The sequence below is a fragment of the Chiloscyllium punctatum genome, chromosome 37 (genome assembly GCF_047496795.1).
Source record: "Chiloscyllium punctatum isolate Juve2018m chromosome 37, sChiPun1.3, whole genome shotgun sequence".
In the NCBI taxonomy this organism is placed as follows: Eukaryota; Metazoa; Chordata; class Chondrichthyes; order Orectolobiformes; family Hemiscylliidae; genus Chiloscyllium; species Chiloscyllium punctatum.
The window spans coordinates 20,556,852-20,570,134 of record NC_092775.1 but is presented as its reverse complement, the minus strand read 5'-3'; the positions used below and the strand labels follow the sequence as shown (position 1 = coordinate 20,570,134).

The window sequence follows — 13,283 nt, the reverse complement described above, 5'->3', positions numbered from 1 at the left end:
AAGGCCAGTTTCTGTGCTTTTTTTTTGTTTTGCTTCCCTAGAATAAGGCCCCGCCCTAATTGTCCAGGCTCTCCAATCAGAAACGAAGCCTCTTCCCCAGTCCCAAAGGCCCTTCCCTTCCAATGCCATCACTGAACCACAACCCCCTCTACAGCACATTGCTATTCAGATCCCATTCCACAAGCCCCGCCCCTGACCACAAGCCCCGCCCCTGACCACGAGTCCCACCTTCGTCGACAAAAACCCCCATTCCACAAGCCCCGCCCCTGACCACAAGCCCCGCCCCTGCCCACGAGTCCCACCTTCGTCGACAAAAACCCCCATTCCACAAGCCCCGCCCCTGCCCACGAGTCCCACCTTCGTCGACAAAAACCCCCATTCCACAAGCCCCGCCCCTGACCACAAGCCCCACCCCTGACCACGAGTCCCACCTTCGTCGACAAAAACCCCCATTCGACAAGCTCCGCCCCTGACCACAAGCCCTCCCAGTCATCAAGACCGATCCCAGTCTTAAGTCCCACCCCCTCCAGAAGCCTCAACACAGCGAACAGGACCCTCCCCAATCCACAAGCCTCACCCCAATCCACAAGACCCGACCCGGACCACAAGCCCCACCTCTGTCCCCAAGCTCCTCCCCAGTTCAAAAGCCCTTCCCCAGTCCACAATCCCAAACCGTCAAAAGACCCCACCAGTGAAAAGCCCCGCCCCATCCCACAAGCACCTCCCCAGACCAGGTGACTCAAGCCCGCCCCTCCTGTGCACAAACGCACCCCAAGGCAAAGGCTCCGCCCCATTCCGTGACAAAACCCTGTCCAAAAGCCCCACTACCATCCGGGTCACCGCTTTCATACTGGCCATACCACCAGAGCAAAGGCCGTCCCCAAAACAGGCGAAACCACGCCCGGGAAACAGAGCCCGCCCCTCGCGCGAAAACCTCTTCAACCCCCCCCCCCGCAATAAATGACAGAGGGCTAGCACACTGGCTCCTCCCCCTCGCACGTGAACCACGCCCCCTCAAACGGCCCCGCCTCCCCGGTCAAGTGCCCGTCCCTAGGAAACAAGAACCGCCCCCACGCCCCACCCCCACAACGGCTGCAAACCCTTCTGCACACAAGACCCGCCCACGCGCGCGCAGGCCCCTCCCCACGATCACGAGCCCCACCCCCGGCCGTTATTCCGGATAATGGCGGCCGCGACGTGGGGCGGTTCGTTCCGCTTCTCGAATGTGAAACACGGTGTTACCGGCGGCAAGGAGCAGCAGCTGGCTCAGGGAGCGAGGAAACGCAGCGACTCCCGGCGGAGGCAGGCCGCCCTCAGCTTCCTGACGAACATCTCCCTGGACGGACGGCGGCCGCTGGAGGTCAGCAATGGGTACCGGCCGGAGGAGGAGCGGCTTCAGGACCAGGACCAAGACCGGGACCAGGACCGGGACAGGCCCCCGGCGGCGGCCGCGGCCAGCAGCAGGAGCGGGCCGCTCGGGCTCGGCTGTATTAGCTGTATCTCAGGGGTGCCGAGCGCCGCCGTTATCACCCAGACCCCCCGGCTCGGGCCTGCCGTCGGCACCGTCTACGTGGGGCCCGCCATCGCGTTGCCAAGGGAGCCGGCCGCCGGGCCGGGAGCAGACACTCAGGGAGAAGGAGCCGGAGCCGCCACCGGCGCCGCCGTCTGTGCCCAGCAAGGGGTTTCCGGCCCGGGAACACCTCTCCCCAAGAGCGGCCTGGCGACCACACAAGCGCCCGCTCTCCTCGGACTCGACTTCCAGAAACAGAGGTGGGTGGCCCCGAGGAACCGGGCTTCCCGGGGCTACAGTAGAGAGAGAGAGAGGTGGAGGGGGTGGGTACGGGAAAGACAGAAGGAGACGGGCGGGGGATGGGATCCGAAGGGGAGAAGGGGGTGGACGGTGAGGGGGATAAAGGATAGAGAGAGACTGGGGGGAAGAGAGGGGGCGGGGTACACGAGTGAGAAACTGAGGAGGATAGGGAGACGGGGAGCGAGGGTACGAGTGAGCGAAGTGAGACGGGGGCGAGTGAGCGGGGGGACGGGGCTCAGTGGTTAGCATTTGCTGGCTCACAGCACCAGGGTCCCGCCACCTAGTTCCAATTCTATCCTCTGGCGACTGTCTGTGTATAGTTTGCACATTCTCCCTGTGCCTGTGTTTCCTCCCACAGTCCAAAGATGTGCAAGCCAGGTGAAATGGCCATGCTAAATTGTCCATAGTGTTAGGTCCATTCGTCAGAGGGGTGTGGGTTCTGTTCGGAGGGTCGATGTGGACTTGGGCCCAACGGCCTGTTTCCACACTTTAGGGAATCTTATCTAATCTAATCTAATCAGGCGGTGGGGGAGAGACGGGGTGGAGACGGGTGAGACAGGGCGCGGGGAGGGGAGGAGATGGGTGGTGTGAGGACACAGGTGGCATGAGGATGGTTTAGAGGTTACAGTTTGTTTAAAGGACTGAATGGCCTCTCCTCTGTACATTCATATCCATTCCAAAGTAGGTGCAGTCTTTTTCTGTCCAGCTTCTGCCAAAACATTAGTTATTTGACAAAATGTAGAACAAGTCAATCTAAAAGTTAATTTACAATGTCCTCCAGGGCTCAAAGAAAAACGCTCTGAACACTAAAAGTAACTTTTCCTTCCTCAGATGCTGACAGACCTGTTTGTTTCACTCGATTAGCTTTATATTTTGATTACTATAGTTGGAGTAATTTTGATACTAGGTTAATGCACATTTCTGTCTAAGGAAGTGTACAAAAAGGAGTAATTTAAAATTGCTGTAACATATGTAATTTCACAGTCAGGCAGCTCAGTGGCTTTGTGATAGCACTGCTGCCTCTCAGCACCAGGGAGCTGGGTATGATTTCAGCATCAGGCAATTATGTGGAGTTTGCAAGTTCTCCCTGTGTCTGTATGGGTTTCCAAAGATGTGCATGTTAGGTGATTTGGGCATGCTAAATTGCCCATATTGTCAGGGATGTGTAGGTTAGGTGCATTACTCAGATATAGGTAGAGTAATAGGGTGCGGTAATGGGTCTGGGTAAGAAACTCTTTGGAGAGTCAGTGTGAACTTGTTGGGCCAAATGGCCTGTAGGGATTCTATGATACATAATTTAAGAATAGCATAAGCCACCACATGCTCATCTGTTATATGTTATGCTTAATTTTCATAATTTACTTCTCAGATTTGACACTTCTCAATTCTGATTCTCCAGCATCTGCAGTCCTCACTTTCTCCTCGATGTTGCTTTAGGTGACCCGTAAAAACGTAGCTTGGGTACTCCTTGTGTACAAGTTAATTGTGTTGTTCGAAGGCAAAAGTAGCTAGGAGGTCAAATGGCCTTAGAGAAAATTTTTTAGTCCTAATTTGACTTTGAATTGAATTTATACATGACGTAGCATTGAATGGAAATATTGTGAAATTTCTTTGTCCATAGAATGTTGCTGCTTCTGCTCAGAATCAAGTTAGTTCAATCTTGGTTGAAAAATTTTAGACTTATGAACTGGGTAACGTTTCATATAGCTTTGTGTAAATGCATGACACAAACAACCACCATCACTATTCTGCTAATAACAGTTTGTCCTAATCTCATGGTCTTTTTTTGGAAAAAAAGGCATCCATGGGAAAAAAAGATTGCTGCAATGTTGACCTGTCCCTGAGAGTTTGTTTAGAAAGAATGTCTTTGGCCTGCCATGGCCCAATTATTTAGCTGGTATTTGAGATTGTTGAGCTAAATTTAATTTATTTATAAGTAGGATCTGTGCATATTACATACTGACCAGTAAATAGCATGGGAAAAAGGGGGAAAAGCATCGCTTCAATCAATTTTTTTGACTTTTCTTTGCAAACATTGGCAACATTTTCTACAGCTTAAAATCATTCATATTTGCTGCCTAAAATTAGTTACTGATGTTTTTGTGGTTGGATGCTGTTAAGGAGCACTTACTCAACTGTTTGGTTTCTAGTGTTTGCAGTAAATAAACATGTTGAGGTTTCCAACTTTTAAAATACCATTATGAAAAAAAGGTAGTTGGTGGCTGCTTCTGTGTTGTCATTTACTTGCCTGAATGCAGTCCAGGAAGAACGAGTTAAAAATTGGGAAAACTGAGGCCTCCGTCACCAAGCTGCGCATCCTAACCTAGGACTTCCCGAACTGGAGTTCAGAACTCCAAATGAGGTTATGAGCTCTGAAATAGCAGTGGCTGATCACTATTTCCTTTGCCCTAAAAGATCATTGTCTGTACCCTCGCCACTCACCCAAGAATTGTTACAATTTTTAAACTTTGAAATCCTGACTCATATAAATTTCCATTCACTCATCTCTGGCTTGTCTCACCTCAATTTAAAAAGTTTCATTTTCATTACTAAATACATCTATGTCCATTCTATCACATCCAAAAATACGCACATGTCTAATTCTCTCTGCTTGTAAGTATTTGAGTGAGACTTTGGACATTTGATAAGGTTTCCCATGGTAGGCCCATTCAGAACGTCAGGAGGAATGGGATACAGGGGAACTTAGCTGTCTGAATACAGAATTGGCTAGCCAACAGAAGACAGCGAGTGGTAGTGGAAGGAAAATATTCTGCTTGGAAGTCAGTGGTGAGTGGTGTTCCACAGGGCTCTGTCCTTGGGCCTCTACTGTTTGTTATTTTTATTAATGACTTGGATGAGGAGATTGAAGGATGGGTTAGCAAGTTTGCAGACAACACAAAGGTTGGAGGTGTCGTTGACAGTATAGAGGGCTGTTATAGGCTGCAACAGGACATTGATAGGATACAGAGATGGGTTGAGAGGTGGCAGATGAAGTTCAACCTGGATAAATGCGAGGTGATGCATTTTGGAAGGTCGAATTTGAAAGCTGAGTACAGGATTAAGGATAGGATTCTTGGCAGTGTGGAGGAACAGAGGGATCTTGGTGTGCAGGTACATAGATCCCTTAAAATGGCCACCCAAGTGGACAGGGTTGTTAAAACATATGGTATTTTGGCTTTCATTAACAGGGGGATTGAGTTTAAGAGTTGTGAGATCTTGTTGCAGCTCTATAAAACTTTGGTTAGACCGCACTTGGAATACTGCGTCCAGTTCTGGTCACCCAATTATCAGAAAGATGTGGATGCTTTGGAGAGGGTTCAGAGGAGGTTTACAAGGATGCTGTCTGGAATGGAGGGCTTATCTTATGAAGAGAGGTTGACTGAGCTTGGACTTTTTTCGCTGGAGAAAAGGAGGAGGAGAGAGGACCTAATTGAGGTATACAAGATAATGAGAGGCATAGATAGTCGATAGCCACAGTCTATTTCCCAGGGCAGAAATGGCCAACACAAGGGATCATAGTTTTAAGCTGGTTGGAGGAAAATATAGAGGGGATGTCTGAGGTGGGTTCTTCAGAGTTGAGAGAGCATGGAATGCTTTGCCAGCAGCAGTTGTGGAAGGAAGGTCATTGGGGACATTTAAGAGACTGCTGGACGTGCATACGTGAGGATCAATGGTCGGCACAACATCGTGGACTGAAGGGCCTGTTCTGTGCTGTATTGTTCTATGTTCTGTCTGGCACATCTCCAGCATACAGGGAGACTTCTGTCCCACTGTCTGCTTGTATTGCCTTTTATTTTGCCTGTCATTAGTTATGCCTTCAGCATTTCATCACTAGACTCTTGAAAGGGATGCTATGTAAATGAAAGTTGGTGCAAAATGAATTGTACTTGTCAGGAATGTACTTGTACAAATCTGTAATCTTGAAACAAAGAACGACCAACAGTGATCTCTGTAGGCTATGTGAAGTTGTGCAGCAGCTCAACGATAAAGTGTAGTCCATTCAAACTGTCCCCTTTATCTGATACATCTGTTATGGGGGATAAAGGGCACGCTATATTGAAATTAACATGCTATGCATAACAGAATTTAAAGGAGAAATTCTATTTTTTAATTTTGCATTGTCAAAGCCAGCATTTTTTGAAGCTAAATAGTTATCTCAGTGATCAGTGCACCTTAGCAGTTAACATTTAAGTATGTTCTTGTCTGTGAATGGTAATGTCACATCTCAGTGGGGTAGTGCGCTTAAAATCAAGCCCCACTATTCCTCGATTCATCACAGATGTGAAAAAATTTAGTAAACTATCTAAAATCACCAATTTACCTGACTTTGAACTCGAGTTAAAAGAAAGCCCTCACTGGTACTTAACAGAAAATAATTGTTTATTATGAACAAACTGTTTTCAGTCAACAGCAATCAGTAAATAAGTATTGCTAAATAAGTATAACTGTGTTTAACTCTTGTAAATTTTCCCACTTTACAAACAGACCCAGACGAAAATCAGGGAAAGGCAGGTTGATGGGAACATCAGTCTGGACCACAGATGTTAATGAGATTTTCTTTCTCTTCCTTTAGTTTTTTTATATATCTTTGTTGATGCAAGGTTGTTTGCACACCCCTACACTAATTCATTGGTTGAGAACTTGTCCTTTCACTGTCTTTGAAGGTATCCCCATTTCAACAGGGAATTTAGAGAAAAATGAGAGAAAGCAAGCTTGCTGTTACTGGAGTTTACTGGTCCTTTTCATACATAAGGTAGAGTTTTTTTTATGCTTTCTCTTTGAAGGCCTAATAGTTCTATCCTGCACTAGCCCCAAACGTGCCATGGTTACATTGTCAGGAGCCATTCAGAATATTGTTATCAAGCAATTCTCCCTTGGTTTTTGCTCTCCAGACTTTGTTCTCTGACCTTCCTCAAATCCTTTTAGGAGAGAAGCTAAGCTCTGATCTAAATGCAACGTTGGTGTTTTTTCAGCATCTTTTTTTTTAAAACTTGCTCATCCTGGATTCTTTTGATCTGAAGACCATGCTCATTGCCTTGCATGTTTACTCTACTAGTTATAAACTGAACAATATCAGCATCTTTCCACTAACCAAAACAGATCCACAGTTAACTGTTATCTAACAAAAAGTTGGATCTAAATCGCTGTTCTGGTAGGATTCTCTGACATTTTCATAAGATAAAAACCCTTCTAAGAAGCATCCAATAACCATCTACCTCTATTTCCAAATCCACATTCCAAAGCTTGCCAATATATACAAATTATGCATCCTTCATTACAATATTGTAGTCATTTAAATAAAGGGGAAAGGCTACGTTTAATACAACAAATGGATAGAAAACCAATGACAGTTGTAGGAGCAAATTATTGCAGATACTGGAACTAGTCTGGAAAACAAAAATGTTAAAAATCACAGCAGTACATATCGAGGAATATGGAGTCAATGCAGCTGCATGAAGTTAGGACGTAGATAGTGTGATGTTATTCAGTGGAACAAGCTCAAGGGACTGATTAATCTGTTCCTAACTTCTATGAACGATTGAAGTAACAAATAAAATCTCACTTTGCAGCATTTCAGATGATCTGAAGTTTATGGCTTAAACACCTTGCGGAGATACTGGAATTGACTTGGGGTGTATTGGAGAATTAAAGTTTAGAGATAACAAAAATGTGGATGGGGGTGGGTTGAACTGGAGATTAGCTGAGGCCAGTGTGGAACCAAGCAATATGACAGAGCTGATCAAAGGTGGTCTTAGTAATAACATTGATTGGGGTTGTAAGCTCCTCTTGGTCAATTATGACAACAGTTTTGAACATTCTGGTTCAATCTCAGACATATGCAAAGAAGTGGATTTTAAAAGAAAAACCAAAAATAGAACATGACAAGGAAATTCAAATTGAAATATAGATTAATCAGTAAGAATGAAGAAAAAAATGTCATTTATTCAAAACATAATTATCATTGCATTTTTGCAATAACAAATATTCCTCCTTGGTACATTTCATACAGAAGAAATAAGAGAAAAAAACTGCCTTGAGTAGCAGTGATTGCAAAAATTTAAATAGCATAATCACAAACCTGTTGAGCTAAGGAATTGGGCACAGTGTTCTGTTTTAGTCTACTGAACTGTGGATAGAAAATTGACGATATAGATAGCTAAATTAAAACTGTATTAATAATACTTATAGGAGATGTATGACTTCTATTTTTGCCAAAATTGTGCTTTGGGCTGTTTACTTAGTCAGTGTGTTACTTTTCCAACTGTAGTTCCAGGTATTGAAACAGGTAATCTACAAGTAGGTGAAAGTGAGGACTGCAGATGCTGGAGATCAGAGTCCAGATTAGAGTGGTGCTGGAAAAGCACAGCAAGTCAGGCAGCATCCGAGGAGCAGGGAAATCGATATTTCGCGCAAAAGCCCTTCATCAGGAATGAGGCAGGGAGCCAGTTTCCTCATTTCCCTCCCCCCACCTTACTCCAGTTCCAACCTGCCAGCTCAGCACCATCCTCGTGACCTGTCCTACCTGCCAATCTTCCTTCCCACTTATCCGCTCCACCTTCCTCTCCAACCTATCACCTTCATCCCCACCTCCATCTACCTATTGCACTCTTAGCCATCTTGTCCCCAGCCCCTCCCCCCTCCCATTTATCTCTCCACTCCAGAGGCTCCCTGCCTCCTTCCTGATGAAGGGCTTTTGCCTGAAACGTCCATTTTCCACCTCGGATGCTGCCTGACCTGCTGTGCTTTTCCAGCACCACTCTAATCTACAAGTAGGGTAACTTGGGTAATGTTTGGGAAGTAGAGACCACAATATAGGCAGTATGAGTAGATGACTTTTTTAAAAAAGAGGCAATTTGGGGCGAGTATAATTTGAGATTTAATTCCCAAATTAAATGTTGGGACAAGAGTTGCAGAGGAATAATGATTGGAAATGTTTTTACAGAATATCGAAAGGGTGTAAATAAATAAATCTTTTTTCAAAACAAAAGTACTGTTTTGAGATTGGATAAGATGACTGAATCTAACTTGAAACACAAAAGATCAACTAAAACAAGAACAATCGCCAAGAATGTTTTAAAAACAATCCTAGGGAAGGAGCTTAGGGAAAAGTGGCAAAAAAAGGGCAATAAATGAATAAGTATAAAGTGAATTAAAGGGAAAGGATCAGGATTGCACAGTAATAAAAGAACAATAGTGCCCCGAGAAGTATAGAATAACTAAGATATTTTGTACTTTGATTAGAGGTGGGCTATAGAAACGTAGAACAATTAGCGGAGGCTATGATTCAATACTAAATAATTTGTTTAGGGTAAACACATTGATATCTGATGGTTTAAATCAAAAGGCTATCTGGGTAGCTAAAGAAAAATAATTCTGGAAACACTTAGAACATTTAAAAGACCTAGATAGGGAAGGTTTACAGGGATATAGGCCAAATGTAGATAAGTGGGACTAGTTTAGTTTGAGAGGCCTTGGTCAGCAAGGATGAGTTGGACCAAAGGGTCTGTTTCCATACTGTATGATGCTAACTCTGTGACTGTATATCCTTGACTGTTCAGTTACAAAAGGTGGTAGAAAGGCAGAGGACTGAAATACCAGAGGACTGTGGTATAACACCTCACATCAAAGTTAAGACTCAAAGAAATGAGAAAATACTTTGTGTTGTTGAAAAAAAGAGGTGTTTTGTTGAATTTTTTTGTCTGTCATTAATCGTGTCAATTCACAAGATTCCCAAATAAAACCAGAGTGCTGAACTGTAGAGTCATTGCAGTATAGTATACACTAATTAACAATGGCTGGCTGTTAACTGCTAAATTTGGTTTATATTAAACCAGGCAGATTGCCTCTGAGAGGCATTGTCCTATAGGTTATCATCTATTATGTTGAATTAACAGGGCACAATGTGCAATATGCTCTTTCTAGCTGTGAAGAAAATGTAGCATGGCCTGTGTACTGCAATTCATGTACCATGTTACTCTTTTGCTTAACGGAAACATCCTTTTAATAGTGACCACTCATGTTGCTATTGCGTAATAGCATTGACAAACAGCTGCATGATGATGCTATGTATGTAGGCCAAAACTTCCAAAGTCAGGCAGATTGTGGCAAATAGCAGATCCCTTCAGTTCGCAATAAAGTTACTGATTCCACAATTAGGCAACATGTTCTTATTGCACAAGTAATTACACTAATACCAATTTTTAGTATTAAAGGTGGGGCAGACTTCCATGTACAATAATATATGTAAATTAATAGCCATTTTTTAAAAATGGTTTCGGGGTTGAAATAATTTTTCCGCTTAAGAAATTTGTAAGGTGGATGGAATTGCAAAAAATTGACTTATTGATTCTATGATAGGAAATTGATTCAGAAATGTTGCCAAACTATTTTACATTGACACAGCTAGAGTTTGTGTGGAAATGGAAAGCAGGTTGCTGCATTGACCATTCATGGCAAAACTTTTCCATGATGTAATGCCAGAAGAGTTGACAAATAATGTGGTGTTGGTGTCTCTGGATTGTCTTGGGCTTTTCAAGACATTCACCTTGACTTTGTCGAGCTAGGCTAAGAATAAAATCAACAAATTGCCCCATTACCTAGGCCAAAAAAAATTTTTGGTTTATTTCTGTACCTGCAAACTTAATCCCATCTGAATAATTGTGTCCCCAGCAGTACATCAATTCCTTGGCACTGCTCTGGAAATGTCAAGACTTTGTGCACGTAAAGCTGGGACTTTAACCAATCACTATCTGACTTGGAAATAGTCCTAAGGTTAATAACATGTTCTAACTTGAAGCAGTTGTGTGTCAAACTGCAATGGAACCTGATTGTGATGGGTGTGCAGTGAACTGAACAATGGGAATCTAATCTAATTAAGTCAGATTCCATTCTATCATGATAGAAGAAAACCCCAGTTGAAAGAAAACAAATCTATTAGAGGAGCAGAAAATACAACAGGGAGTTATACAGCTGCATTATTAAAATTTTGTTCTGGCTTATTCTAATTGAATTTCGTATATTTACCAGAGTGGTGTTTCAGTTACTGTACTTTTTTATATTTTGTGGATGTATACAAAACCCAGCTGGCTGTTGAACTGTATGTATAATAAAAGACTTGGAGTATCTGTCTTGGCCATTAAAAGCTGCAGTCCAATGAATTATATATTTTTTTAATATTCTATCTTTTCTATTATAAACTTGCTACCTATAATTTTCAAGATGTTTGGAGGAGTCAACCTGTCATACCCAGATGATTTGTTTTCTATTGCCAACTTTTTTTAAATGCACAAGCTATAGTTTAAAGTTAATCTAGTAAATAGCAACCATGATTAGTAGTATATGCTTAAATGTATCTGCACGGCTTAAATGACTTTGATAAATAATTTAAGCTTATTCCTTCAAGGCACTCCTTGAATTGCTTAAAGCATCCACTATTGTATAAGTGAAGGGAGAGGAAAAAGACATGCCAATCATTTTTAAGCTTGGAATGTCTACAGTGTTCAGACTTTTAGATGTTTGATGTATAGTGTTTCACTACTTTAATAGGAGAATTAAACTTTACATGATTTGGCTTCCTATTAATTCTAAAAATTAGCTAAGCTAGGTGGTGTTTAAACTGATACTAACATTCGTGGCAGTTAACATAGCAGTAAATATGAGGTGTAGATTGTTCAATTAAAACATCACTAAACTACCTAGCTTGTTATTGGCACTCCAACCACCATATCCACCACTAGCAAAATGCGCATTAATAATTGAGTGAAATTGTCCCCACCAATCTCGAGGGGCATGCTGACAAAAATGATAGACAGCTGAGAGTTATTACAAATTTTGAGATTTGCTGATTTAAGATTGTCAAGATTAGACTAGTGCTGCAAAAGCACAGCAGGTCCAGCTGCATCCAAGGAGCAGGAAAAGCAACATTTTGGGCAAAAGTACTTCTTCAGGAATAGATGCTCCCAGCCTCATTCCTGATTAAGGGTTTTTGCCCGAAACGTTGATTTTCCTGCTCCTCGGATGCTGCCTGACCTGCTGTACTTTTCCAGCACTGGTCTAATCTCCAGCATCTTCAGTACCCACTTTCGCTAGTTGACTTAAAATTGTGTTGATTCTACTGATTCATCATGTCACCTTTGCACTCCATATAAAGATATTTAGTTAAGTGTTCAGGTGTCACAACAAACCATAGAACATCCTTTTGATCTATAGTCAGCTGAATGAAGGATATTCAAAAATATGCTCATTTATATAACTTACTACTTTGTTGAGTTCCTCTTTTGGTGCTCTGTGACCTAAGTCTCAACTGTGGAATAAAAATGTTTGATAATGGGAATGATACATTGCAATAACTATCTCAGGAGCTGCAATTTTTTATTGACAGTGTGGAAACATTTTACCTGTTCGGTTTCAGAAAAGTAGCTTGACAGTAAACCTTTTTAAAATATATTTTACAGGAGCAGAACCTCTTCAGGATCCCCCCATCCAAAAAATACAAAAAAAGTTCATTTTATCAAAAATATGCGGCAATATGACACAAGAAATAGCAGGTAATAAATATGAGTTGGCATGCACAACTCTGACTTGTGCACATGACATGAGAAACAATAATCTTTATGATTTGGTATATTTTACATCTTTGTTAAATGTATGTAATTTGCTGGTTAATATTCTATGCCTTCATGAACGTCAAGGGTTATTTACCTGGACTGTGTTCACATTGCAAGGTAGTATCAGTGCAGAGCACTTGTTTTTCTGCTGTGGTCTAGGTGTGCATGTAACCTGAGATGGGAGATCCATCTGATAGAAAAGTGCGGATTTTTGTTTTTAAAAGAAAGGGCATCTTGTCCTGTTATTGCAAAGCTTCATCCTATTAGTATGAATGGACAAAGTTATATGGTAAAAGGAGGGGAATTTTGCTTCACCTTTACAGGAAATTAGTGAGACTGTCTTGACTACTGAGAGATTTGCAACTTCCTTGCATAAGAAGGATCGAATTGCATTTGAAGCAGTTCAGAGAAGGTTCCCTGGGTTGAAGGGGTTACGTTTTGATGAAGGCTTGAGCAGGATGCTACCTATATCTGTAGAATTTTGATCAATGAGAGGTAATCTTACTGGACTGTATGCAGTCCAGAGTGGATTTGACAAGGTGGAAGCTGAGAAAATGTTGTCCCCTTGTGGGAAGTCTAGAACCAGGAGGCACATTTAAAGATTAAGGTTTCCCACTTAATTCTGGGAAGAGGATTTTTTTCCCCTGAATCTTAGTGGGTGAAATTATTTTACTAGACAGTGGGTAAAGACTAGACCATTTACATTTAGATGTTGTCATCAGTCAGTTCAGATGTATTATGAAACACTTCTGAATTGGGTGGAACTTGAAACTATAGTTTCTTTCCTGAAGTTGGGATGCTACCACTGTAATACAAAAGCCATTGTTTCTGCCCAGTTTTGAACTAGGGACCTTTCAGTGTGAGGT

General features: G+C 42.6%; 1 protein-coding gene across 1 annotated transcript in view; it reads left to right on the top strand.

Annotated features, from left to right (window-relative positions):
* Nucleotides 1-1,171: 1,171 nt before the first annotated feature.
* LOC140462925 (CDK5 and ABL1 enzyme substrate 2-like) overlaps nucleotides 1,172-13,283 on the top strand; it is a 34,776-nt gene continuing 22,664 nt past the window's right edge. The window contains exons 1-2 of the mRNA XM_072556420.1: nucleotides 1,172-1,770; nucleotides 12,265-12,357. Coding sequence (XP_072412521.1) covers nucleotides 1,184-1,770; nucleotides 12,265-12,357 — 680 coding nt within the window. The 5' untranslated portion in view covers nucleotides 1,172-1,183. The remainder of the gene's footprint in view (nucleotides 1,771-12,264; nucleotides 12,358-13,283) is intronic.